Raw genomic sequence first — 23,771 nt, forward strand, 5'->3', positions numbered from 1 at the left:
CAGGTCAAGACTATCAGTATATTGTCAGCGAAACACAGGTATTGTCAGGACTTCAAAGAAGCGTGTGTGGTGGGAAGTCGTGGGTTAAGTGATTTAAAACACCACATCACATAGTCTAACACCCTCAAAGTAACAGCAGTTTGTTCGTGTTCACAACGTAATCTGTGCCAGAGCTGGAAATGAGAATAAAACATATTTCTGTTCACAGAAGCCTTTCACAGGAAGCTTTACCAATTTCAATAAAAATGTCCATCAGCACAGAACTCTAACATCTAGCAATTTCCAGTGGAAATGGAAAAAGCTAGAATGACAGTCGATGCACTCATACTCATGTCAGAAAGCAAGGCTCCTATCCTCATTCAGCCTCCCAATCTTCCCCAGTCAGAAATTTTGCCTTTGCTTTCCTAATAAAACAGAAAAACACCCACCCAAACCTTTGAGAGTACACGGTTTTGTTCCAGTGCAGAGCAGGTACATTTCTCAGCTCTCAAAAAGCTTCACAGAAATTTATAGAAAGCATTTTCCTCTCCAGCTTGTTTAAAAAACATCCAACCAAAACATGTATTGTCTGAGATGATACATGAAGTAGGACATTTATGCCCTTTTGGGCTGATTTATTTCAGCATCCTGGCAACTGAATACGAGTCTTATCTTTTCTGAGTATACAAATAAGCTGTGCACAGGAAAAATTTACAGCAATTTCATGGCAAGATGATATTCTGGGAACAACAGCAGGGATTTTCAAGTATACTGAAGATGTACACCTGAAAATTTCCATATTACTATGAGCAACTTCCAAAGTTGAAGAATTTAATTAGAATTCCTTAGCTCCCACTGTAACACACTACAGATTTTTGAATTATCATTTATTAAAAGTGTATTAACTTAGGGAAGTGCATAAAAACTTATGGAAGTGTGACAATACTCCTCCTCCTCCTGCGCCGTTATTTGCGGACAGACGGGATCTTAAGGAGAGGAAGGAAAGACTCAGATGAATAAAGGAAAACAACAATGCAAATTTAAAAAGCAGCATTTTTACAAGCTATTTTACAGCCAACAGTATTATGTCAGCTGACATAATAGGTAGCAGCACTTGTTTTTCATCCAAATCTTCTATTTTCCTCAAATCCTGAAGGATTTCTCAGATGTTATAGAGTGTATCACCACAGATAACGGCGAGAACAGTGTCACCATACATGTGCCCATGGGAGCAACTGTGAGCCATCACAGATTTGGCTCTTAAATGAATAGTTCCATGGTTTCTTACCAAACCTTTATACTCTCCTGCAGAAGTATCTGTACTGTTTGGGACTGATCACACAAACACTCCCTACACCCACCGAGATGTGGCTGTCTTGCCTCTGCCTTTCTTTTTAGCGGACTAAAGGTTTCTAATGGCTTTCAGCATGCAAGGCTGTGGTAGCTGTCTCTTGTTTTGAACATCTCCACTGTCTTTGGAAGGAAGGAGTGCTGGAAGACCTGCAGGAGCCCCACAGGAGCCTTGGTTCCCTCCAGGTTTCTGGGGGTCCGCTGGAGACAGCATGCCAGGGAGCCACTGCTTCTCTTGGCCTGGGCGAGCGGTGATGGCTTCAGCCATTCAGTTGCACTCAGCAGGGGGCTCTGGAGCAAACCCTCCTCCTTTCTGCAGGAGCCAGGAGGCACTGCCACACACACAGAGCTGAGATGCAGCCCATCAGCGATGGAAACCCTGCCTCTGCCCCAAAATGACGTACCAATGAGGCAGAGGAGAGACCAAACCTTGCGCTCTGAACTAACACTCCTGCCAACACAGCCCCTTCAATCAGTCACGGTGATTGTGGACCAATTGGTTTAAAAACATCCCACTTCGGGCAAGTATTTCCCTTTTCTAGGGAAAATCTGTATGTAGACATCAATGTCAAATCAAGTCAATGTGCTCTCTTAAGCAGCAACTTGATGCCATGGCTCATTAGCTAAATAGTGTTGACTTTCAGGCTTCACTTCTGTGGATGGTTAAACCATGCCACTCACAATTACAGCTCTTCACTCTCTGTTTTATTAAAGGATAGTTAAAAAATGAAGAAAAAAACCCTTAGCAGTGTTAAAGAAACCTAGGACTAACAGCAGCACATCCTGTATTAGTCTACAGAACATTAAACTGATCAACAGAAAAATTAAATTATTCTAGATCACACAGAATAACAAAAACTATCCTGAATTTTATTACTTTTGTCCCAATTAAGTTATATATAAACTACCAAAAAAGCCAGTTTTCATTTTATAGTCACATACCATAGATCACTTTGACAGTAACCAGCCTTCTTTTCTCGTATCATTCTCCTCTTACCAGTCCCTCAGAATGTTCACAAGAATCAAATTTAAGCTCATTTATATGAGTATTGGTAGTGAAAACAAGTTTATGGGAAACAATAAATCATTCTATAAATGTACACATCTAGAGAAAATATGGATTTTCATGCTGCTTTTGACATAAAGTTCTTTTAAAATTTTATGATATATATATATACAGTTATAACAGTTTATAATGATACACTTAAAACAGTGTATAACATTACTAGTTACTGATGAGATGAAAACAAAGTCAATCAAAATAAAATATTTATAGAAGTTTGCAGTTTAAAAAACGGAACAAACCAAAACTGTATCATGCATTTCATCTGAAATGCTTGAAATGAGTAAACTTTATTCAATATGCCTGAAATTAGTAAATAGGATCTAATAAAGCAAAGGGGCACTTCAGGACTAAGAATTCTGCTTATGATAACAACCCTCCATCCTCATAACCCCCAAACATTTCAGAGGTAAAGGTGAATGAATGTAGAGCTCACCCTGCTAAAAACTTAATGGTTAAAGGAATATAAAAACTCCCCCAAAATAAAGTGAGTAACTCAGAGGTACTGATGTGGTTCCACAGGTTATCACACAGCACCTGAGCTGTGCCAAGTAGCTCTGTGCACGCTGTCAACCTGCATAAAGCCAAGGAAAGGTAAAACGCCATGGCTAAAACTTGAAGAGATTTAAGTGTATGGGTAAGGTATATATGGAAAGCAGCAAAATGCCTGCAAGTTGAGCTATCTAGGTAGTCCAAACTGTGTTATGGAATTACTGCGTTCCAAAAGCAAGACACTCTGCAGCAGGGCACTGTGAGTCAGTAAGCAATACACCTCCAGTGACCCAATATACAGACTGGAACCTGCCTCAAAAACCAGGCAAGTGCTGCAACAACTCTGAAACTTTCCATATATACCATGAAAGCATTTATACTATCCAGTTTCTCCTCACATTTGCAATACAAGAATACAGTCAGCAAATCAGCTCCATCAGCAATTCAACTGCTTATCTTAGCTCTAAGGAACATGACCAACTAAACAGTATTTCCCCAAGGGCTATAAAGTTTCAGGCAACTCCTGCAAACTCCTGAATAACCAATCTACCTGTAAGCCAGTTTTACTTATACTCTTTGAAATGATGAAGCTTTCTGAGATTTTTCAAGTCTGAAGAAAGGGGCATCCTTCTCTCCCCTGTTCCTGCGGCTGAGGAACTCCACCTCAAAACTCCCAGAAAACCAGTAATATATAATTACTGCTTTTCCACAGGCTGGCTGAAGGGAGAAAAAACTTTGGAAAAAGACCCTGTAAGCCGTCGCAGCAATTTAACACTTCATTTTCATCAGTTCATGGTTAGAAGTAGGAACAAATACAAACCTTGGGTGTTCTTGAAGGACATAATAGCTTGCCTGTAGGGATTCGGCGTATCTGGAGCATCGGTGAGATTGGCCAAGACCAGCAGTAGCAGTAGGCTCTGGTTAGCCAGAGGGGAGCACTGCTCCAGTTGTGGTGTTGGTCTGCTGCCCACCCCACCAAGTGTGAAGACTGTCCACAGGCCAGCTGCAGAGAAAAGGCAGAGAAGACTACGTTTGTTCACATTTTAAAGAACAAGGCTCCTTTAGAGGAAAGGATGGCATCTGACACACAGGTAGAGAGAGGAAGGGATAAACAATTCACCCCTGTACAATGAGTTGACAGCTCTGACTGGTTTCTCAAAATGAAAGTTTCAGGAGTAACACAGCAGCGGGCACAGAGAAGTGGGAATTTCAAGATTACTGGAAATTGAAGAAAGCTCTTTGCTGTGAGGGTGCTGAGGTGCTGGCACAGGATGCCCAGAGAAGCTGTGGCTGCCCCATCCCTGGCAGTGCTCAAGGCCAGGTTGGACACAGGGGCTTGGAGCAAGCTGCTCCAGTGGAAGGGGTCCCTGCCCATAGCAGGGGTTGGAGCTGGAGGAGCTTTAAGGTCCCCTCAACACAAACCAGTTTGGGATTCTGTGACATAAAAGGAAATCAGGAGAGGTGAAACAAAAGCATATTTCTGAAGGGGAAAACCTTAAACACAGAGCAGATACCAGCCAAAGGATGCATGTAGCAATCTTAACAATGCTAACACATTAAGAGAGGAAAAGAAACTTGTATGTCACAATTTAATAAACCAACTTGGTCCATAATACAGCATTCTATTTTTAATAAACTCAACATATTTTAGGTAAAACACAGTAACAAAATGTAATACTGCTTAAACTAGAATCTCCAGAATGAGAGTCCTACAGAGATCATTATTGCTCATTATTGTGGGTAGACAACTTAATAGCAAGTAATAAACCTTCTGGAAAAGAAGACAGGATCAACAGCAATTTCAATTTATATTTTAAGGTATTATTAAACTCAGCCTCGTATTTTTGCATTCCTACAGAAGATGAAACAACTTGAAAAAGCACTCCAGTCAGAAGTACTTACACTGCTCAGAAATTCCTTTTGAAGAGATTGCATGTAAGATGTTAAGGTATGGAGGTATAAAGGGTTTACAATAATTTGGAAGTCTAGTTAACAAGGAACAAAAGTCTGAAGTGGCAAATCACTATTTGTCAAAAAAAAAACAACCAAAAAACAACAAAACAGTCAAAAAAACAGACTGATTCCTCTTGGGTAAGCAAGCTCTTGTTGTCTCTAAAAACTGCCTCGAAAATACATACGTGACAAAGTACAAAAACTTAATTCATTTTGAACCCTCAGAATTTATGAGGTACATAAATGTAAATAGATCATCACTCCACACCGAATCACTGTTCTTTGCTCATGGTCTACAATAAGAATGCATGTTAGCATACCCTCCCCTTTTTCTAGGTGTATATACATGGTGGATATACAGTATTAAGGCATAATGCCAGTAAAAAGCACCTGAAGGCTGCTTGTTAAAACTTTCATTATCATACTGCTTGAACTTGGATGTTTGAGCCTGAAATGCAGAGTCATTTTCATATTTAATTCTTAAAACATGAAAAAAAATTAACTCCAATACTAAACTACCATATTTGGAAATCCTGTTCCTAATTACAGCAGTGTTAATGAACCAAGTTGACCGGTTACATGCCAAAATACTAAAGCGGAGATGCTGCAGATTCTGGGGGAAAAGTCAGGTCAAAGGATGAAATTCCGCCCCCCCCCCCATTGCCATGGTGATACATGGTAAGTTCAATGTCACTGCGCATCTACCCTTATCACATCTGGACTCCTGATACATTCCAAGGTGATAAGAAACATCCCCTCTTGATGACATTGACCCCCAAATGCCTGCTTACAAGGGGTTATTTCTAAATGTATCTTGATATTTCATTCCACAGACTGAGCATTTCGTTGAATTATTCATGTAATAGGTCAAAGTCTGGAATTATACAGCACAAAAAAGAAATAATCTCAACTTAAAAACAAAATTCCTGTTCCCTTTTTTCAACATTATCTAAATGAAAAACTAATTATAACAGACTTTTAAATGAAGACAGAAAAATTAAGAAAGTTTAGTTTTCAGTCTTCTGTCTGAAATCTAGTCTGCTAGATTCAAGACACAAAGGATAAAAACATGTAAGCCATTTGAATGCAAAAGCTAAGCACAGTATAACCAATTAAAAGAACTTGAAGTACTCCTAGTCCTGCACAATGAAAGCCAGGCGAAGAGTATTTTTCTTCAAACATAATTATATATAGTCAGATTTAGTAATAAACCAACACTCCATCATCACAATTGCAAGGCAATTACTGCCACGTCAAGGGCAGGGGAACTAATGCCATTCAGTACTAAGCAGCTTGAAGGAGTTCTTATAATAAAAAGAACTATAATTACAGCCTTCCTAGCAAAAAAATCATGTTACATTAACAATCCCATATCACTGTGTTTTTGATCCAGTGTCCTTAAATCAGAAAGTAGCTGAACAAAAATTATGACCATGAAGTTAGCTTTTAGACCCACATGAGTTATCCAGATAGGTAACATGGAAAGAAATTATTCATATATATATTTATCATCATGTGTTAAATTAATTCAAATTTGGCACATTTGCTTTCTTAAAGTTTAGTGTACTTCTCATTTTTAATTTTTCCACCACCCCACCCTTCTGAGGCTGGCATCTGCCATTACTACACCTTTCCTCAACAGCTAGGAAAAGACAGATATGGCCAAAATACTGGTGAGTAAGTTCAGTCTTCCAGTAGGGAGAATGAGGTAATTATGTCCAAAAGAAATCTGCACATTGATATATTACCCAAGTAATCTCCTGAAGTTCCATCTCTTGCTGGCAAATGTATTCCTGCAGAAAAGCAATCCCAGGCTAACATGTTTGTAATAATCCTTTCAGTTCTAAAATGCTATGTCATGTTAGGTGGTACGTATCAGTTGGTGCTCCCAACTTACTCAAGTTGAGAAATTCTTAATGAAAATATTGTTTCTGATCATTAACAGCAGATTGAAATGCTATTTAGGTAAATAGCTAAAGAGCTTGAGAGGACAGCAAGACAAGAACTCTGTGTTCTGGCTGTATTCTACATGTTTATAATATTTTAAGTCTCAGTTTCCTACATGTGGTTTTATATTTATGTATATTTCAGTATTACTAAGCTGTATTTCAAGGGTTTTAGGAAGCAAACAAAAAATAATTTATAGTGCAACCCCTCAGAAGTTCTCCTCATTATATTCTTTTCAGATCTGATATTACAGCTAACAGAAAACGTATGAAGAATATACACTGATACAAAACAAGTATCCAGAAACACATTTCAGATTCTGCTTCCTGAGAACATCCTGTGATGTTCTCAAGCAGCAGAACAAAAAACAAACAAATAAACAAAAAATTCTCCAAAAATCCCACCCCAGAATAAAAAGAAGAAAATGCAATGTTTGAAATTCCTGTTTAAGCCATGGGTAGCTGTGACTGTACTAGTGCTGCCTGGTATCATTAAAAGCATGGAATGAAACTTGCTCAGACACTTCAACACATAGTGCTTGATTTTCCTTCACATTTAAATTTCACCTTCAATTTCCTATTCTCTTGTCATTTTAATGCATATCCCAAGGGAAATGTAAATTACAAAAGCTTTCTTAAAGCCTTCTATGTCTCTGAGCTACGACTCAAAACTAAACTGGTGAAGTGAAAAGGATGAAGGGGGTGACTTACCTGCAATAGCATCAAGACCCAAAGTACTACTGAAAGTCTAGAAACTCTTGGAAAGGTTCTGCAATACCTAATGTTACCTTTTTGGTGCTAATTACAAGCCTGATGAAGTTAATTACCCATAATCCTAAAAGAGTCTCTTCAGCATTGTTGTGGTTTAAGCCAGCAGGCAGTGGAACACTACACAGCCACTCACTTGCTCCCAACCAAGTGGGACTGGGGAGAGAACTGGGGAAATAAAGGTAACATTTGGGGGTTGAGATAAAGACAGTTTAATAGGACAGAAAAGGAATGGAGAATAATAATGGCAAAAGAATACACCAAATAAGTGATGCACAATGCCATTGTTCACCACCAACTAACTGATGCCAAGCCAGACCCCAAGCAGCAGCCACTACCCTCTGGCCCCCATTTTGTTTTTCGCTCAGCATAACATTATAGGGTATGGAATGTACCATACGGCATAGAATATTCCTTTGGGGACTTGGGGGTCACCCATCCTGGCTGTGTCCCTCCTCCCAGATTCTTGTGACCCCCAGCCTCCTCACTGGTATGCAAAGCTGACAAGACCTTGACTTACTGTATGCACTGGACAGCTGAAACACTGAGATAACAACATTATCAGCATTATTCACCATCCTAAATCCAAAACACAGCACTACAGAAAATTAACTCTATCCCAGCCAAAACCAGTACAAACATTTACGTATTTGGGTCACTTATTTCATCTACGCAATTTACTGTTTCTGTAAAACCTATATTTAATTGTAATTCTCTAATATAAATTTATTTCTTGACTCAGAACCACACTACCAGAATTTTTGTTGATTAACATTTAACATTCAGGTAACATTTTGACAATTATTTCTGGCAAGTACACAGATACTTTGAGAAGAAACAGTCTGCTTTTACCTTTAAAACAAAATTGGGAGATGCATTTTTCTCTTCCACAAAACCACCCATCGCAGCTTCTTTTTTTCCCAAATTCATATGAGTAAGGCATGGCAAGGAAAGCAGGTCTTGCTTAAGAGCAATGTATGGGGGTTTTGCAATAGAGAATCTGAGGTCTCCTGTAAGATGGCTAGAAACAGTGTTCATAGCCATGAAAACACGCCCAGGACTTTAATCTAGTCTGACAGCCTGTGGAACAACACTTAATGGCAAAATGAAGTTATGACACATTTGTCAAAAAAGAACTTTCTTTCACCAGACTGTTATTTAATATAAACACAGTTCTGCAGAAATCTCAGCCTAACGTTCTGGTCTCTGTCACCCAACAAGACGATACAAATAAGGCTCACGTTTGTACCTATGTGGAGAAAAGTTTAAACGCGTTTTATTGTTTCATGCAACAAAGCAACATTTTCCGAGCTGTATTTTAAAGATATTTTAAAGCCAAAGGATAGGTGGGAGTGCAGAGGGTAAAAAATTTACTCATTATAAAGCACTGAAATTTATGGCCAACTGAACTTCTAGTACTGTGTGCTGTTATTTCAAGTTAGTGTATCAACAAACTGTGAGCTATTATCAATTTGTGAGCTTTTTGGGGATATTTATTAAACTAGTTGTAAACGAAACACATCTTATGCACCTTCCAATGTAAAGCCTTTGAAGAAGATAAACCCTTCTGAGCTCTCTCCCTGGACAGAGCATTAACGCAGAAGAAATTGCTGTTACTTATGTCACGGTATTTTTCCGGGAAAAGGAGATATTTAATTTTTTTATTTAATAGCAGTTGCAAAATGCAATCACAGTAATAACCGAACTTCAAGGAGTTTTCCTTTGAACAACCTATCCTTCACCAAGTTTAAATGGAGGTATTAAATTTCAATTAATGCTGGCATACCCATTTGACTATGCTCATCAGCAAAGACAAAGATGTCGTTGTCCCACTCTGCTCACCACCGGTCAGGCCACCCCTAGAACACTGTGTTCAGTTTCAGTCCCTGCTGCACAAAAGAGATGTGGATGGATGGAGAGGGTATAGAGAAGGGCCATAAAGATGATCCAAGGACTGGGCAGTGTGTGAGGAAAGGCTGAGAGCCTCAGGGGAGACCCTGTCACCATGTTCCAGTATTTAAAGTGTGGCTACAAAGAAAATGGAGACTCCCTGTTGACAAGGAGTCCCATGGAAAACATGAGGGTGATGGGCACGAGACACTCCTGGGGAGATTCCAGTTGGACATTAGAGGAAAAACTTTTGCAACGAGAACAACCAACCATGGGAATAACCTCCCCAGGGAAGTGGTGGGTTCCCCAACACTGGACACTGTTAAGATTCGGCTGACAGGGTGCTGGGACATCTAGTCTAGGTCACGCTGTGCCTAGACAGGTTGGACAAGGGGATTCTTGAGGTCCCTTCCAACCCAGGATTCTGTGATTTCTCTCCTCACTGTAGCTTGGTAACAGAACAGGTCCTTTCCTCATTCCCCCCCAAATATACAACCCAAGCTCTATCACAAATCATTAGCCTCTCATAGACTCAGAACGGTTAGAGGTTGGAAGGAACATCAAAGCTCACACAGTTCCAACCCTGCTGCCATGGGCAGGGACACCTTCCACTAGACCAGTTGCTCAAAACATCCTCCCAAAGAGTTTTATTACTTTTGATGCTATTTTGCAGAGTGTACCAGCTCAAGGTGCAGACCTGGGCTGCTTTCAAGACTAAAAAGGAAAAAGAGTTTTAGTAGACACGAAGATCTTCAAAAGATCTTCTTGATCAATTCCTGTAATTTTAACATTTCCAAAATGGCAATTCTCTTCCCTTGTTGCAAAAATGGAAAGAACACAAATAGATGAGGATAGAGAAGACAGTTTAAAAAGTGTTAAATATCAGAAAGAACCACAAAAAACCCCACCAAACTGATCTAACTCATGTTTCATTATCTGTTCAAATCAAGTCCTAGCTCCACACCCTGCCTTCCTATTTATGAATCTCTCAGCATCCAGAAGATTGTTCAATCATGCAACAACATCTAAGACAGAAGTAAATATAGACTATGAAGAACTAAAGCAAAAGTGATTTTCACTGCATCTAATTGATACCATCATGGACTTCCTCCACCAAACCCAGCAAATAACGTATTATTCAAAAACATCACAATTACCAGTTCATTCTTACTATGTTCAAGCAGCAGCTTTGGGAACTTGAGGGTTGGTTTTTTGTTTGTTGTTTTGGGTTTTTTTTATATTTTATTTTATGCTTATTATGTGTGTCACATTTCTTAAGTCAATTCAATGGTTCTCACATTGTGGTCTGATGAACACTTTCTGGTGGCCCATGGAGAGCTGGCAGTTCATGTTGTGCTGGCTCTTGTCCTTGTTTCCAGCTGCTACATTGTGTTAGAAGAAAGCTAAAAATACATAAATACTTTCCTACGATTACTTTTCCATGTAAGCAATTTCTCAAGTTGCCACGGGGATGTTATGTGATAATGAATGGGAGAGGAAAAAGTGGCCCATGGAATCATAAACGGGAGAGGCTGATCAGCGAGGCAACGGCTGCATCAAGATGCAGGTCACATAAAGTTGTCTTATGCTTTATAAGCACATCCTTAATATCTCCGGTCTTTACTAAAGCAGCTTCAAACTGCTAATTGTGAGAAGCACTGGGTATACTTGCTTAAAAGGCTATAAAAATAGCAGCTACATTAATTTCAGGAAAGTCCCATTGCAAGTTTTTGGAAGATTCATTACAGCAAGAAACAAGCCAAGCTGAAGTATAGGAAATAGAGAATAATTTCTATGTGGTTAGTGAACTTGCATGCTAAGTATTCCATCCTCAAGCAACAATAAACTCATAAGGAGCGTAAACACACCAATGCATACACAAACTACAACCCCTGACCGAAAAAGTGCATCTGATTACAGCGTGGATTTTTTAGGGAGGGAATTTACAAAACTGAGAAGCATAAAAATGGCTGTCCTAAGTGTTGCAGCAGTGACTGTGTTTGCAATAACTGCTTCAGCTGACACAAGTCCTAATTAATGACAGATTTTTGCAACATTATATTTGACACGGTAATGCAAATGACAAAGTAATGATTTTCTAATTTTTGTCAGTATTTTCATGCTCTCCACTGTCTGGCATTGGGCAAAAAGAACTAGCCCAAGACAGCTTGAGACATAGAAGGAAAGATGCTGTAAAAACAGCTATAAATGAATAGTTTCTGGGCAACACACAGTCTAGTAAAATAAATTCACATTTTAAATACTAGTAGGCGAGCTGGTTTCTAAGTCATCAGCAGGCTGCAGGAAGTATTCACACGTGGAAGATACTGAATTTAAAAGCTTGTGGGCAGTGCTGTAAGCATTTTGAAACAACAGCTTAAAACATCTTGACTCTATTTATTGTTTGGAACATAAGAACAATACGGGATGTATATCAGAGTAAATGCATCATCAGTTGAAACAACACATCTTGGCTTAAAATCCAGCCAAGCTATCACTTAGTCCTTGGTGCAAAGTGCTGTGCAATGTCAAAGTCACACGTTTCAACAATGTACGTAATGGACTGCCATGGGCTGTATTTCAAGTACTGTTATTGTTATCGTAATCATTAATTTATTTATTTTTAATATTTAATTCCTAATTATTACAGAAAAAGTGACTGCAAAGCTCTAGAACAATTAAGCACATGTTTTAGATGGCATTTCTGAATTTTTAAGAAATAAATTACAGAAGACATGTTTTAAAAACAAGTTATTTTCTTCTCATCAAACCAGCGCAACAGAACCACTTAGGCTGGCTCATTGTAATATATGAATGAACACAATTTATTTGTTTGAGGGTTTTCACACCTAATAATATTATAGTAAAGGAGACGAGTATTTCATCCCACTTGCCAAGAACAGCAGAAGGTAGTCATTTCTGTGAAGCCAAGCCCTGCAACACAAAACATGCTGCCTACCCCAGTCCTGACCAGGAACAGCCCAGGTCTTGTGTGTGTTTATATCTGTATTTTCCAAATGCAACCCAAGCACCTGATTTTCAGCCATCCCCACTGCTCCAGGCACTGCTGCAGCAGAACAGGAAAGCTGCGGGGAACGGCGGCGCTATATGAGGCACCAGAAAAAAGGAAAGCCCAGCAAATCTACAAATAAACTGCCCTAAAGCTGTGACATGAGAAGCACCACTGTGTCCGAGAAGGCTGGGGCTGTGATGTCATTAACACATTCTGGAAGCAGTTTTTCAGGAAATGAATCATGGAAGTAAGTGAAAAGTGAAGACGCATTAGGTAACTGTGTTCATCCCCTACCCATGCACCAGTGTTCCCTCCAGTACATTTTGTTATTCTATCCAGTCTAAGTTTAAGGGACTAGAAACAGAGGTTGAACCACTTCCTTTGGGAAGAGTGTTCCATAATCTAATAAACCTCAACATTAAGATTGTTTTCCTAATATTCAGCCTAAGCATTACTTTGTTCAACTTTGTCTACTTATTCCTATAAGTGGTTCTATGTAATACCATAAAACCTTTCTCCTCCAGTTCAGTGTTTACAGCCTTTAAATAAAAGGCACAGTCATGCCTCCTTTGTTGCCTAGCCAAATTATATACACAGATTTTTCTTTCCTTTCTTTGAAAGTCTTTTCCATTTTGCTTCAAGCGATTAAACCCAGCTCCAACACTTTGCACGACCTCTCAAATGTCACTGCACTGAGAAAGATTACAAACACTAAACTGCATAGGTCTAATATCATAAACAAGCCTATTCCCCAATTCACTGCAAAAAATAATGTTTATTTATTTGAAACTATTAATCCTCTTTTTCACCACTGGAACTCAGGAGTTCTTTACTTTGGCACCTAAAATGATATAGGCTTTTTTTCAGAGCTAGAGCCCTATCTATGCCTTCAAATTACCTTACTCTTTCTGCTTTGAACTTCAAAATAGGAGATCACCTTCTCCTAGGAGCATGAAGTTAGAGACTTGCATTCTCATTAAAGCTTTTGACACCACAGCTGTATCAGAAATGTATAAAGACATTCCCCTCTCCCCAGTTATTCTGTCTGAAAAACACAAAAACATTTATGAACAACTCTTACGTGCACACAGGTGCTGCAGAATGGGATAGCTTTGTTAGCTGGAAACCTCTGAAGACATTTTTAGTATCTGTAACATGAATCTTTATAGCAGACATATCTCCTGACAGACGCCTTGAAGAATTAAGTAAAGCAAATTACATTATCACATTCCTGAATCAAAAGGCCATAAAGATGCCAAATAAAGCTAGAAATAACTCTAATAAGTCATCAATTCACGTCAAGAAACACATTAAAAAAACAACCTATAGCATGGGAACATCTTAAACAAGGAAGAAAATCATCACATTTTTACCAGCTCCACACAAGGCCCCTTGACGAAAACATCCACTGGAACTCCTTCGGACACAAGCAATAACAATTTCTGAGATGAAACAGTATTTCTGCTTCACATATGAAGACTGCCCAGTATAACTGAAGCTGCAAATGTGACTATACAGATAATAAAGGTTTTATGATATTATGTCAGTATTATGACTATTTTAAACCTGGTGGTGGTTTTCTGGGCTTGTTTGTGTGTTTGCATTTTGGATTTGTTGGTTTGTTTTTTTTTTAGGTAGAAAACTCCTTTGGCTTTTGCCCAGAGCACTGTCCTAGTCCTTTATTGCTGTGGTCAGAATGGAAGGGAGCACAATGAACACGTATAAACCCACTGATGGTGGCGTTGGTTTTTTTCAGTAACATTTTTTGCCATCACAATCACAAAACTGGGGGCAGAAACAAACATGGAAACATGTTCAAAAAATACCTTGGCAAAATGAGAGCCACATTCATCCACAGCATCGATTTTGACAACAAAACAATCACGCTAGTCCACTGAAGAAAAACATTACCAAGACCAAACCGATGGCTCAAAGAAACCAGATGAAGAGGATGGAAAAGACAGAGAAGTTTTAGAAGCTGTGTAGAAAGGAAGAAATCATTTTTCAGAGCACAGGATCACAGGATGATTCAGGCTGGAAGGGACCTCAGGAGGTCCCTGGCCCAACCTCCTGCTTCAAGCAGGGGCAGCTATGGGGTCACACCAGGTTGCTCAGGGTTTCATCCAGCTGAGCCCTGGAAACTTCCAAGGATGGAGATGGCACAACCTTCCTGGGCAGCCTGCTCCACGGCTCAACTGTCCTCATGGTCCTCACACATAAATATTTCCATAGGATTCCAGAAACTCTTAATTTCTTTTAAAAATAATTCTTCATTTATAAAATGGAAAAAAAATAAATCCCTTTCCAATCCTGCATGTTTAAAACAGGATTAAGGGAGAAGAAAGACAAGCAACAAAAAAAATTTCAGAAGTAGAAAATTAATTTTCCAAGAAGAAAAATAAGATTTATGGACACTGATATCAGATCTCATGATTTCACATTCATTCCTCCCTCTTTAAAGTCGGGTGCACAGGCCTGTTGGGGAAACGATTTTAAGATGTGTACATGCTAAAAGAGGAGGTATTTTGAATTAAAGAATACCTTTAAACCTAGTGCTGGCACATGCAAACATTTAAAACAAAATACTAGCTTTACTTACTAAAGTTACTTTTACAAAACCAGCAAGCCAAACACTTGGCAGCTGTAGTTGCCAGTCATTACCTCTTTCATAACAAAGTCAGTAGGTACTTATCAGCAATCTGAGCTACACCTACCTCTGCTGAAACCATTGTAGTATGCACCTAGGGAAACCACACATCTGTTTTAAAGAGTTTATTACAGAAAATAGAGGAAAGAATATAAGCCCTGAAAGAAAGGTACACAGAACAAAATAGATGAAGGCAGCAATTACATGTAGTATACTATATAATAGTTAGGAACTATTAAGGAACAATGTAATCCATCAAGGTGAATTTATGGCACTGCTCTATGTATTTTGACAAAGACAGCAGTCAGAGTAATGTATGATTATTCTTGGAAAAAATCCACAACAATCACACTCATGCTGCCTTAGACAATAATGCCTATGCAGTAACAGCAATGGTGGGCAGAGAAACTATTCAGTAGGAGAAGGGATCAGGGTTGTTAAGTTTGGAGATGATGTAATAGCAAGACAATATTCTGAATTTTACAAAACTCTGGAAAATTAAACGTGAGAAGACTTTCAAGGGTCTTTCTCAGGTTTCCAGGTGTCCGAAGGTGCTCCACACACCACATTCAAGCACTGCAGAAGAGGGTTGAGAATTTCATATCATGATCTTGGTAAAACATGAAGCATAAACCGTAACAAAAACAGGAGGTGCAGGCTGACAAACATTTGGAAAGTCCGACTGCTGTTTACTGGAGTTGCGGCCAAAAATTTTTAGATAGCTCACAGCATACTGCAGAAAATTCACTGAATTTTTCCTGATAACCTTGTCCTTGAATTTTTGTTGTTTACCGCAGGCTCAGAGAATAGCAAGAATTTGTTGTCACAAAGTTATGCATATCTTGATTAACTTCCTTTTAGGACAGAAAGAAGAGAAGATGCTTAACACAACAAGACTGCCAGCATGAATTCTTCTATGTAGGAAAGAGGCCAAATATTACACTAATATTTTTACTCTGGATAGATTCATTTTGGGTTTTATGTAAGTATATGACAATTATATTCTATATAATATTTAATATATTCTAAAATATAATTTGTTTATTGAAATAATCAAATATGTATCAACTGTGAACACATAAAGAAGACAATCATGAAGTAGTCATCATGTATAAATACACATTCATAACACATGCATTAAGCGTGAATTCTCTCCAAGTAACACAGAATCCCCTATAGGCAATTTAATAGAACCCCAGACTGGTTTGTGTTGGAAGGGACCTTTAAAGCTCACCGAGTTCCAACCCCTGCCACGGGCAGGGCCCCTTCCACTGGAGCAGCTTGCTCCAAGCCCCTGTGTCCAACCTGGCCTTGAGCACTGCCAGGGATGGGGCAGCCACAGCTTCTCTGGGCACCGTGTGCCAGCGCCTCAGCACCCTCACAGGGAAGAGCTTCTGCCTAAGAGCTCATCTCAGTCTCCCCTCGGGCAGGTTCAAGCCATTCCCCTTGGCCTGTCCCTACAGGCCCTTGTCCCAAGCCCCTCTCCAGGTTCCCTGCAGCCCCTTTAGGCACTGGAGCTGCTCTCAGGTCTCCCCTTTAGGAGCCTTCTCTTCTCCAGGCTGCCCCAGCCCAGCTCTCTCAGCCTGGCTCCAGAGCAGAGCTGCTCCAGCCCTCGCAGCATCTCCATGGCCTCCTCTGGCCTCGCTCCAGCAGCTCCACGTCCCTCTTGTGCTGCTGCCCCAGAGCTGTACCTCAGCTCCAGTATTCCAGGTGGGGTCTCACAACTTGCTGGTGTTCCATGCACCAGGCTCTGCTGCACTTCAAACACAATGTAAGTCCTAACTTAAAGATGTGGTGTTCAGTTACTCAAACAAGTGGCAATAAAATTTTTTAACACCTTCTCATGCTTCTCCTACCGCAATGACAATCTGTTCCAATCATGAACCACAAGATACACATGGCACACACATGTTCAGAGTCTGAAGCAACTGCAAACCTCATGGTTGTCCATGCTGCACCTGAGTTCTGTTCTCTTGTTCATGCAGATGATACCAGAACACTTGCAGGCACCCATACTTTCTGTACGATCCCATTATAAATGACAGCACTCAAATTCTCCTTTTGTCATTAAGCTTTACTTCTGGGATTCCAGTATTATTTTTAAATAGTGCTAATTAGGGTGCTGATATTAACTAATGATTCTGAACCAGCACCCTCAGAACTTCATCCGTGCATAGATGGGGAAGAAGGAAGGTGAAATTCAGACTGCCACGGACAGAAGTGACCTGTTACATTGCTAGACAGATTCTGGCATCCAACAACTGACTTTTCCAGAGCAGTTATAATTTTATATCACTTTGCAAGTTTAACACACTGCTCCTGTTGACCTGTTGTGACTGCAGGCACTCAATGCAAAATGAACCCATTTCTTAAGTGAGACATAAGAACACAAGGAACATGAGAAAGTGGCTCCTGGGAGTCTCCCTTAAAAATTATTTGCCATATGTCCAAAAAAAGAAATTAATAATAAAATGGTGAGCAACAAGGGAGAACTATTTTTTCCTGGACTCAGGTGTCTAAAACATAAGGTAATTTTCATCTTTTCTGTTCCCTTTCTTGTTAAAGGTATGCAGCTTAGTTGCCATGGCAAGACATACCCATTTCCATCACAAGACACATCCAAATTCCATGACAACACATCTCCCTTGTTGGAGGACTTCAAAGCTCATTCTTGCCACCACTAAATACAGACTTAGTTCAAGTCCAGTATTCAGGAATCAAGGGTCAGCTTTACCATGGAGAACTCAGCTTCTATCTGTGTTTAACCAGTCAAGAACTAAGCAATTGTGATGGAGCTGGATGAGATAAGGGGTGAATTGACTGCCTGCACCACAACCAGACTGCTTAACAGACCTGCAGGACCCGGCTCTTTGATGATGTACCTCTCCTCCTGGTCCCAGTTCTCTTTATTCCCTCCATCCCATCACTGAATTACACTGCAACAGCTAAACCTCAGCATCTTCCCCCACCTCTTCATGCCCTTCTTGCTATAAATGTCTGCTTGCTTCTTTCCCCATATGCCAGGTAAAGATCCCAATCTCCAGTTTCTGCACCAAAAAACCTAAGAAGGAATATCTAGTACAGCAAAGTCACTGCAGATCTGCTGCTTCCCTGCTAGGCCTAAATTTCATTCCTCCAAACTTGTGAAGAACCCCCAAGCACTGGTACCTGCAGCAGCTCCAACCAGCTTCTCCACCAGAGCCATCAGGAGAGCATCCAAAAGCAACTAAACAAAACTCCAAATAGAAGTACAGTTGGGAAACGTGGTTCTATACAGTCTGGGAGAGCTCTGGCTGCCACCCACATTTCTGAGAAGATTTGCTCACACTCCTTGGACCCCACCACCTCTCCCCAGCACACACATGCAGTGGGTATATTGGTTTTCATCTGCTCCAGCCTTTCCCTATTTTTGCTCTGAGCCATAATGTTTTATAATGCAGAGATAACTTCCTCCTCTACTCTAGCAGCTGCACCAAGGAAGAGGAAGACCCTGAGCATTAATTCTCTTGCTTGAAACCTGGTCCACCAGCTACTGAATGAAGCAACTGCAAGGAAATTCTCCCCCACATTTTGGAACTAGCAGCCTTCACAAAGGGTGACACATAGAATCATGGAATGGTTTGGTTTGGGAGGGACTTAAAGCTCATCCAATCCAAACCCCCTGCTATGGGCAGGGACCACTTCCACTGAAGCAGCTTGCTCCAAGCCCCTGTGTCCAACCTGGCCTTGAGCACTGCCAGGGATGGGGCAGCCACAGCTTCTCTGGGCACCCTGTGCCAGCGCCTCAGCACCCTCACAATAAAGAATTTCTTCCCTATATCCAATCTAAACTTCCCCTGTTTAAGTTTTAACCCGTTACCCCTTGTCCTGTCACTACAGTCCCTAATGAAGAGTCCCTCCCCAGCATCCCTATAGGCCCCCTTCAGATGCTGGAAGGCTGCTCTGAGGTCCCCACGCAGCCTTCTCTTCTCCAGGCTGAACAGCCCCAACTTCCTCAGCCTATCTTCATACACGAGGGGCTCCAGACCCAGTCATCCTCTTGGCCTCCTCTGGACTCATTCCATGTCCTTCGTATGCTGGGGACACCAAAACTGCACACAGTACTCCCAAGCCCCACTGGCACAATGCTCTGTGTAACACACCTGATGAAAACTCAAGATTCAGAGACTTTGCTGACAGTTTTTCCACCAAGTTTCTGCCCAACATATGCAAATGGTAAGTTTCAGAACCTTGTAACTTCATCAGATCTAGTAAACTTTAGGCAGGACTGCAAATGGCACATCTCTGTCCACAGTTTCACTCCCCTAAGACCCCCTCCCCAAATCTCAAGAGCCTGTTCCAAGGCGTAAAGGCTATAAACTCCTCAATAAAACAGATGTAAGAATCCAGCATTGGTTAAGTAACATTTTTCCCTAACCTCATTCTCAGAAACAGAAGAACTGTTTTCAATTAAAGTAGTGCCAGTAAAATAAAAAATAAATAAAAAAAATCAGCCTAAGGAAGACACTCAGCATGAAAAGTTTCATCACAAACTGAAATTTGAAGAAAAAAAAAAAAGAGCAATTGATAATTGCATTTCACTATAGAAAGTGCTATATAAGCTTATCTACAGGCATCAATACCACCTTCGGCCATATGAACGTTATTAAAACAGTACTTTCAATGGTAAAGAATTGAGAAAAATAGCAGTCCTGACAAATGAAGTCCTGCCCCTCGAACAAGGGTATCATAGGCAAAGCAGAGTGAGATTTGTCATTATCTTGACTAGCAGAAAATGACTCCTTAGCTGAAAGAATCTGCTCTCCCTGCTCGCTGTTCAAAGCAGGACATAAATTGCTGCCAATGTCGATGAGCTGTTTTATGTTAGCACCTGCCCTTTGGCTTCGGTCTCTGAACTGAAATCAACTCCAGAGGCATCAGTTAGTAACAAGTTTTTGTCACTAGATACCACGGTTGGATTCAAACCAACAAAATGGAGCCGCAATACACGATATCCTATTTGAAGTCCTCTTACGCCTTTAATGCCCATTAAGTTGCTTGTCTTTTGGGTAGATGGCCAGTGTGGAGGGAATGCTGTTGGGAAAGTTTTTCATGTATCGAATTTGCTGACTACAAAAATACAATGCTATGGGGGGAGAAAAAGGCTGACTAAGCATTACGGATTCTGCCTGGATATATAAGCTTTTTTTACAAAGATATTCTTTTTTTCCAACAAAAATTGATAGTTAACATTGAAATTATATAGAAACATGTGCTAACACTCATCAACTTCACTATTACAGACTAAAATTACATATCATGTATTAAGAAATTTTTGGTTCCAAATCCTGATTTGCCAGTTGTTATTAACCCACCTTATGGCATGAATTACATAAAGATTTGCACTTATACCAGTATTAGAAGTTACATCTAGAGGCATTTTGTCTCTAACACACATGTTCAGTTCCAAAATGTTTCATGTTCAGTACCCAAAAATGTTTTACCACAGGGCAAGGGATTCTTTTAGGCTCTTTCCTGTTCATAAGGATTTTGCAATAGTGCCAAGCCATTAAGAACAACGCATTTGCTCTCTGGGAGTGCAATTAGGAAATACTGAGGTCTATCCATGACTGCCTTCTCTGCAACCATCTACAATAGGTCCTATGCCCATGCTTGAGAAAGAGAAGTTAACTTTTTAATATAACCTACGATGCAATTCCCATTCTGTACAAGACCAACCTCGGCGTTAAGAAAAGGCAATTTGAGCAGTAAGATTGCCCTCAAAAGCACCACAGCCCCCACAGTTACTGCACACACTTTTGAACAGTGCTCCAGATTTTCACGTAGCTCTCATCAGCGGAAAGCCCTACCTAGCCCAAATGGAAAATGGAAACTGTTGGCAAGCCCTACTAGCCCAAGACAGCCCTACCTTGTATACAATCTTTGCAGGCCTTTAGCATCAGCAGCTGCCACTTGTGCACTGTAATCCTGGTTTTGAGTAGGTAATTCAGATGTTACCTCCATTACCGAGGCTGGTTGAGGATACCGTCACTTTTAGCACACAATTTCAAGCTCCATGAACTTAAATACTTGTGAAACACAGTCATCAACTGCAATTTGAATAGATGCAAATACACTTGAATATTCTTGTGCACATTAGTTACCCTTTCATGGGGGTTCTTCAGGAATACTGACAACATGCTTCCTTGTGTTGTGGAAAACATGAGGAAAATCCATGGAAAAATGGATGTTGACTGCCTACATCCTAAACTCCATTTAGCAAAACAAAGCATTATAATTAGCAGGACTAGACAAAGAGACACATGTATATGCTATAATACATCTTATAAAATCATCTGAAATCATTAGTAAAGTGGGAATCTTCCACAAGCTATCACATGCAAGCAGCATGTTTTACTAACCTTGAAGCAAAGCCTAGCAGTTAAATCATGAGGGTAAAGATCAGAACACTGGAATTTGATTCGTAGTTGTAATGTCAACTTCTTGTATAATTTTAGTCAAGCTGCAAGAATGCTATTTCCTCTGTTTCCCCTATCTGTAAAAATGAGGTTTTTTTCTACTTGATAAGGGCATTTACATCTCAATGCCCTTGGCCCAAACATGAGCTGTTCATTCTGGTTAAGGCTGGATAATATCCATTTATCATCTCCCCAACATCGCAGCTCAACAAGGTACTTGAACACAGGAAGAACTTCACTGGGTTTACCAAAACTACTCTCATCATTACAGTCTTCCAAGGACATAAGGAGTGAAATAATACCTTTGGAAACAATCCTTAGCTTATAGGTGATTCAATTAATCTGGCACAAAGAACAATTATTAGCAAGCAGTAAACTAATCAGATTCCCAATTAGTACTTTGGAAAATTAAATCAACACTGGGCTGGTGCAAGTCAAGGATGGGACCGATGGCTGTAGCATGAAATCCTGAGCTAATGTCCCCATCGCCTCAGAGATCTCCAACTAACTGAAGAGAGTCAGATTACATATACATTGGAATGGATGACATACACATTGCGTACATACACGTGTATGTATATATACATATACATGCAATTATATAAACATATCACATACAAATATACAGAAAGACAGATCTTCAACTGATGTTCAGAGAACGCTGATTGGTGAGAGCAGTTCCATAGATACAAACTATTGAAGGCTCAGTTTCTGAATTGAGGCTTAATTCAGAAATCAGCAGTGTGTCACATGGATAAACTGGAAGCCAAAGTTGAAGTTATGCAAGCTAAAACTTTTTTCTAGTGATATTTTTATTACCTACATCTAATATATATATTTAATATATTTTCACATAATTTACATTCATATACAATGTTCTTTTTGTTTACATTCATGTAGCAAATTATTCTTTTATAAAATTTACTCAGATTTTAATTATTATCTCTCTAGGCATTTTGATACCTTCAAGACATCTATTTATATACATACTAAGCATATATTGATATAGTATACTAGATCATACGTGTCTGTATTACAAAAATGTATTTATGTCCCTACATTTTATATGGACCATTTAATTGTTCCATCATATACATACACACACAGAACTAGTGTCAACCGCTGTGCTGCCTAAAAACATCTCACATTCAATTTGACCCAGATTTTCCTTCCAGCTGGGAGTAAACTCCGGTGAAAACCTCCCATATTTCTACTTGACCTTCTCTTGCAGACAAGGAAAATCTTTGCTCAAGGTCATGATCTGATTTTCTTAATTCTTAATTGAAGTCTGTTAACTGTAAAACATTCAGAGGATTCTTCCAGTCCCAAGTATCTTGTCAAAGGGGAATTAATTTTCCTAGTTAACAAGGTCAGCGTTGACATAGCACTTGCCGAAAAGATTAAGAAAGAGGTAAGAAAACAGAATCAGCTTATGAATTGCTTGTAGATGGCAATAAGACAATTTAAAGTCAGTGCATTAAAGGCTCAGAGAGGATGTATATCAGATATTAGAGGCTCCGAACAGAACTAAAAAGCACCATGACTCAACTGCAGAGGAAGGAGACTATTAAATGAAAAAAAGATTAAGTCTTCCAAATCAGGAAAGAAAAAGGTACATCAGCTTTGGCAAGTTCAGTGCTAAACCATATTGAGTCAAGCCAAAAATAACTTAGGAACAGCTTGCTAAAGGTATAAAAATTAACAGTAAAAGCTTTTTTGAACAATCTGAAGTAGACAGCTCCACAGAGAGGCCTAAAAGCAAAGGAGGCATGAAAGGAACACTCCAATACAGACAGGCTGTAGCAGATGAGCCAAATTAAGTATGTTGGGTTCATTTTTTAATACACTCTGCATACACCATCATCAGGTCTGACGCAAGACTTGTGGCATGAGCAAGTGCTGTGGCATCCACGCCCAGCCTCTTTCAGCAACAGGTCATCTTCGATCAGGTTAAGACTCACCAGGAGGCTGCCTCTGGAGAAATAGTCTTCTAATGGAGGGTCAGGAGAAGATTGAGAAAGAAATACAGACTAGCCACAGATCATCAAGACCAAGGGGCTCACCTGGTAGTGCCAAAGATCATCAAGACCAAGGGGCTCACCTGGTAGTGCCAAAGTAAACTCTTGCTATTATACCCTCAAATAGAGAGAGTCTATTAATAAAGAAGCATAAACTGGTACCTGCAAGATCAATCCGTGAAGAGCATCCAACG

At 39.9% G+C, this 23,771-nt stretch overlaps 1 protein-coding gene across 7 annotated transcripts in view; it reads right to left on the bottom strand.

Moving 5' to 3' along the window:
• The window catches only part of DYM (dymeclin), a 232,299-nt gene that overhangs the window by 135,951 nt on the left and 72,577 nt on the right, over positions 1-23,771 (bottom strand). For all 7 annotated transcript variants that reach the window (XM_065662611.1, XM_065662607.1, XM_065662609.1 and 4 more), the window contains one exon: positions 3,705-3,887. In XM_065662611.1, the coding sequence (XP_065518683.1) occupies positions 3,705-3,887 (183 nt within the window). The remainder of the gene's footprint in view (positions 1-3,704; positions 3,888-23,771) is intronic.

The sequence above is a fragment of the Lathamus discolor genome, chromosome Z (assembly GCF_037157495.1).
Source record: "Lathamus discolor isolate bLatDis1 chromosome Z, bLatDis1.hap1, whole genome shotgun sequence".
NCBI lineage: Eukaryota > Metazoa > Chordata > Aves > Psittaciformes > Psittacidae > Lathamus > Lathamus discolor.